The sequence below is a fragment of the Octopus sinensis genome, linkage group LG30, assembly GCF_006345805.1.
Source record: "Octopus sinensis linkage group LG30, ASM634580v1, whole genome shotgun sequence".
NCBI classification, from domain to species: Eukaryota; Metazoa; Mollusca; class Cephalopoda; order Octopoda; family Octopodidae; genus Octopus; species Octopus sinensis.
The window spans coordinates 6227306-6232745 of NC_043026.1; the positions used below are offsets into that span (position 1 = coordinate 6227306).

The 5440-nt window shown below is 46.0% G+C and overlaps 1 protein-coding gene across 1 annotated transcript in view; it reads right to left on the reverse strand.

Moving 5' to 3' along the window:
• Positions 1-933, reverse strand: part of LOC115226691 (NIPA-like protein 2) — a gene marked incomplete at its 5' end in the record, with an annotated part of 10005 nt that extends 9072 nt beyond the window's left edge. Inside the window, one exon of the mRNA XM_029797707.2 lies at positions 847-933. Within this exon, the coding sequence (XP_029653567.2) occupies positions 847-933 (87 nt within the window). The remainder of the gene's footprint in view (positions 1-846) is intronic.
• Positions 934-5440: the final 4507 nt, after the last annotated feature.

Consider the following 5440-nt stretch of genomic DNA (forward strand, 5'->3'; position numbering starts at 1 on the left):
TTTTATCAAACCCAAATGGATAGAAAGCAAAGTCATCCTTGGTGCAATTATTTGACTAAAAGTAAAAGTTATTTTACTAAATTCTTTGTTTATATTTAAGATTAATTGAAAGAAACACAGAGCATCTCAACAGTATTATGGTAACAAAAGGGTTAAGAAGAAAAATAATCAGCAGAAGACATGAGAGAAGGAGACCTCAATGTGGTCACTCTATATGCTAGAAATAACAGCTTAAATATTCTTCAATCCACACCCTTCTAACTGCTTCTAATGTGCATCTGCCCAAATGTAGAGGTGCGTTTAACCCTTTCGATGCCAACCTGGCTGAAACCACTTCTGGCTCTGTAGTACAAATGTCTTGTTTTCATAAGTTCTGAATTAAAATCTTCCACCAAACCTTAGTCACAATTTATGTTCCTAACACTAGCTTAATGATAACAAAGTTATTTTACTAAATTCTTTGTTATATTTAAAATTAATTGAAAGAAACACAGAGCATCTCAACAGAAATAGGGTACCAAAAGGGTTAAACTACAACCTTATCTTTACCAGGAAGAATAACCTAGAGCTAACCCTTTTGATACCAATCCACTTGAGACCACCTCTCCTGGTTCTATGTTTTAAAGTGGTCTAAATTAAAATCTTCCTTCAAAATTCCTTGATAATATATGTTCCAAGCACCAGATTAACAATGATAAAGCTGTTTTACTAAATTCTTTGTTATATTTAAAATTAATTGAAAGAAATACAAAATATTTCAACAGAAATAGGGTAACAAACGGGTTTAAATAATGAAGGGGATGACAAAAGGGGATAGTTAGAATGTAGACAGTAAAAGAGACTTACTATATACACAATAAAAGACACTTCTGTAATGGACTGGGTTATCTCGTCTCCATTGAGAATACGTTCCTTCTGTTTTAGAATGGCAAAATAGAATTAGGAGAATGTCAGAATAGTGGAATCACAGAATGATGGAATGAGAAAATCAGTATATCATAAAAATAGTAATAATAATAATAATAATAATAATAATGTATACTATGAGTTTCTTTGCCCTAGGAGTCAGGAAGACACTCGGCAAGAAATGGAAGCAAATTTGAAAGAAGAAGAAAAACCCATAATAATAATAATAATAATAATAATAATAATAATAACAATAATAATACTAATAATAGTAATAATCTTTTCTGCTACCTTAGGCACAAGGCCTGGAATTTGGGGTACTTAATTTATCGATCCCGAAAGGATGAAAGGCAAAGTTGACTTGGGTAGAGTTTGAACTCAGAATGTAGAAACGGATGAAATGCCACTAAGCATTTTACCCAGCATGCTAATGATACTGCCAACTCACTGCTTATCAATTGATGATGATGATGATCATCATCATCATTATTACCATCATCATCAATGTTTAACGTCCGCTTTCCATGCTAGCATGGGTTGGACGGTTCAACAGGGGTCTGAGAATCCAGGAGGCTGCACCAGGCTCCAGTCTGATCTGGCAGAGTTTCTACAGCTGGATGCCTTTCCTAACACCAACCATTCCATGAGTGTAGTGGGTGCTTTTTATGTGCCAGGCGAGGCTGGCAACGGCTACGATCGGTTGGTGCTTTTTACGTGCCACCGGCACAGAAGCCAGTCAAGGCGGCGCTGGCATCGGCCACATACGGATGGTGCTTTTTTAGGTGCCAGGGTAGGCTGGCAACGGGCACAATTGGTTGGTGCTTTTTACATGCCACAAGCACGGAAGCCAGTCAAGGCGGCGCTGGCATCGGCCACATACGGATGGTGCTTTTTTAGGTGCCAGGGTAGGCTGGCAACGGCCACGATCGGTTGGTGCTTTTTACGTGCCACCAGCACAGAAGCCAGTCAAGGCGGCGCTGGCATCGGCCACATACGGATGGTGCTTTTTAGGTGCCAGGGTAGGCTGGCAACGGCCACGATCGGTTGGTGCTTTTTACGTGCCACCAGCACAGAAGCCAGTCAAGGCGGTGCTGGCATCGGCCACATACGGATGGTGCTTTTTTAGGTGCCAGGGTAGGCTGGCAACGGCCACGATCGGTTGGTGCTTTTTACGTGCCACCAGCACAGAAGCCAGTCAAGGCGGCGCTGGCATCGGCCACATACGGATGGTGCTTTTTTAGGTGCCAGGGTAGGCTGGCAACGGCCACGATCGGTTGGTTCTTTTTACGTGCCACCAGCACAGAAGCCAGTCAAGGCGGCGCTGGCATCAGCCACATACGGATGGTGCTTTTTTAGGTGCCAGGGTAGGCTGGCAACAGCTACGATCGGTTGGTGCTTTTTACGTGCCACCAGCACAGAAGCCAGTCAAGGCGGAGCTGGCAACGGCCACGATCGGTTGGTGCTTTTTACGTGCCACCAGCACAGAAGCCAGTCAAGGCGGCGCTGGCATCGGCCACATACGGATGGTGCTTTTTTAGGTGCCAGGGTAGGCTGGCAACGGCCACGATCGGTTGGTGCTTTTTACGTGCCACCAGCACAGAAGACAGTCAAGGTGGCGCTGGCATCAGCCACATACGGATGGTGCTTTTTTAGGTGCCAGGGCAGGCTGGCAACGGCCACGATCGGTTGGTGCTTTTTACGTGCCACCAGCACAGAAGCCAGTGAAGGCGGCGCTGGCATTGGCCACATACGGATGGTGCTTTTTTAGGTGCCAGGGTAGGCTGGCAACGGCCACGATCGGTTGGTGCTTTTTACGTGCCACCAGCACAGAAGCCAGTCAAGGCGGCGCTGGCATCGGCCACATACGGATGGTGCTTTTTTAGGTGCCAGGGTAGGCTGGCAACGGCCACGATTGGTTGGTGCTTTTTACGTGCCACCAGCATAGAAGCCAGTCAAGGCGGCGCTGGCATCGGCCACATACGGATGGTGCTTTTTTAGGTGCCAGGGTAGGCTGGCAACGGCTACGATCGGTTGATGCTTTTTACGTGCCACCAGCACAGAAGCCAGTGAAGGCAGCGCTAGCATCAGCCACATACGGATGGTGCTTTTTTAGGTGCCAGAGTAGGCTGGCAACGGCCACGATCGGTTGGTGCTTTTTACGTGCCACCAGCACAGAAGCCAGTGAAGGCAGCGCTAGCATCAGCCACATACGGATGGTGCTTTTTTTAGGTGCCAGGGTAGGCTGGCAACGGCCACGATCGGTTGGTGCTTTTTTACGTGCCACCAGCACAGAAGCCAGTGAAGGCAGCGCTAGCATCAGCCACATACGGATGGTGCTTTTTTAGGTGCCAGGGTAGGCTGGCAACGGCCACGATCGGTTGGTGCTTTTTACGTGCCACCAGCACAGAAGCCAGTGAAGGCAGCGCTAGCATCAGCCACATACGGATGGTGCTTTTTTAGGTGCCAGGGTAGGCTGGCAACGGCTACGATCGGTTGGTGCTTTTTACGTGCCACCAGCACAGAAGCCAGTGAAGGCAGCGCTAGCATCAGCCACATACGGATGGTGCTTTTTTAGGTGCCAGGTTAGGCTGGCCAAGGCTACGATCGGTTGGTGCTTTTTACGTGCCACCAGCACAGAAGCCAGTGAAGGCAGCGCTAGCATCAGCCACATACGGATGGTGCTTTTTTAGGTGCCAGGGTAGGCTGGCAACGGCCACGATCGGTTGGTGCTTTTTACGTGCCACCAGCACAGAAGCCAGTGAAGGCAGCGCTAGCATCAGCCACATACGGATGGTGCTTTTTTTAGGTGCCAGGGTAGGCTGGCAACGGCTACGATCGGTTGGTGCTTTTTACGTGCCACCAGCACAGAAGCCAGTGAAGGCAGCGCTAGCATCAGCCATATACGGATGGTGCTTTTTTAGGTGCCAGGGTAGGCTGGCAACGGCTACGATCGGTTGGTGCTTTTTACGTGCCACCAGCACAGAAGCCAGTGAAGGCAGCGCTAGCATCAGCCACATACGGATGGTGCTTTTTTAGGTGCCAGGGTAGGCTGGCAACGGCCACGATCGGTTGGTGCTTTTTACGTGCCACCAGCACAGAAGCCAGTGAAGGCAGCGCTAGCATCAGCCACATACGGATGGTGCTTTTTTAGGTGCCAGGGTAGGCTGGCAACGGCTACGATCGGTTGGTGCTTTTTACGTGCCACCAGCACAGAAGCCAGTGAAGGCAGCGCTAGCATCAGCCACATACGGATGGTGCTTTTTTAGGTGCCAGGGTAGGCTGGCAACGGCTACGATCGGTTGGTGCTTTTTTACGTGCCCCAGCACAGAAGCCAGTGAAGGCAGCGCTAGCATCAGCCACATACGGATGGTGCTTTTTTAGGTGCCAGGGTAGGCTGGCAACGGCTACGATCGGTTGGTGCTTTTTATACGTGCCACCAGCACAGAAGCCAGTGAAGGCAGCGCTAGCATCGGCCACATACGGATGGTGCTTTTTTAGGTGCCAGGGTAGGCTGGCAACGGCCACGATCGGTTGGTGCTTTTTACGTGCTACTGACACAATAATAATAATACAAAACAAAAACACCAGGACTAACAAGTATATATAACATACAGAAAATAGCACTACTAGGCACCGCACACATCCTACATAATAATAATAATAATAATAATAATCATACAAACTCCTTTTTATTTATTTATATATATATAGAAACACACAAACACATATATGTATGAATGTACAATATACATATACACGTGTGTAGGTGTACGCTGATATATGTATATAAAAATATATATATACACACTGTAATTCCAATTCCAATTTTAATTAAACTAACTTGTGTGTGTGTGTGTGTGTGGTGATGAAAGCCACAACATTCCAGCAGTTCCCCCACTGACACAATTACCACAATAATTGAGTTAATTAATAATTGTGTTAATGAATCATGATTTTTCATTATTTCACTCAATCCCAATAAATCCCTGTCTTTGTAACCATTGAATTCTTTCACAGGAACCACCAGCCTTTCACAGTCCCAATTTAGCATTCTTTGTATGATTCCTTATCAGGAATGTAGTGAAAAATGTTATTGTTTTGGTGGGAATTTACAAAGAGTTTCTAAAGATTTTAATACAAAAGATATTTAATACACTCCTACACATAAAAGATTAACTGTCCTTGTGAATGAGTCTGGCCTGGTGGATTGTACTGCAAATTTGCTTCTGGTTTATGCATCTAAGTAATTACAAGGGGGAGTCAAAAAGGAGGGCCATTTTCTTTATTTCATGTGAAGTTTTTGAAAAGCCAAGTGATTCCCAGTTATAAATGATTCTATCATTTATGTTCTGAAATATTGTGTTTCTTACTTTTCAGGTTTTTAGACTCTTTTACTCTTGTACTCTTTTACTTGTTTCAGTCATTTGACTGCGGCCATGCTGGAGCACCGCCTTTAGCCGAGCAAATCGACCCCGGGACTTATTCTTTTGTAAGCCCAGTACTTATTCTATCGGTCTCTTCTGCCGAACCGCTA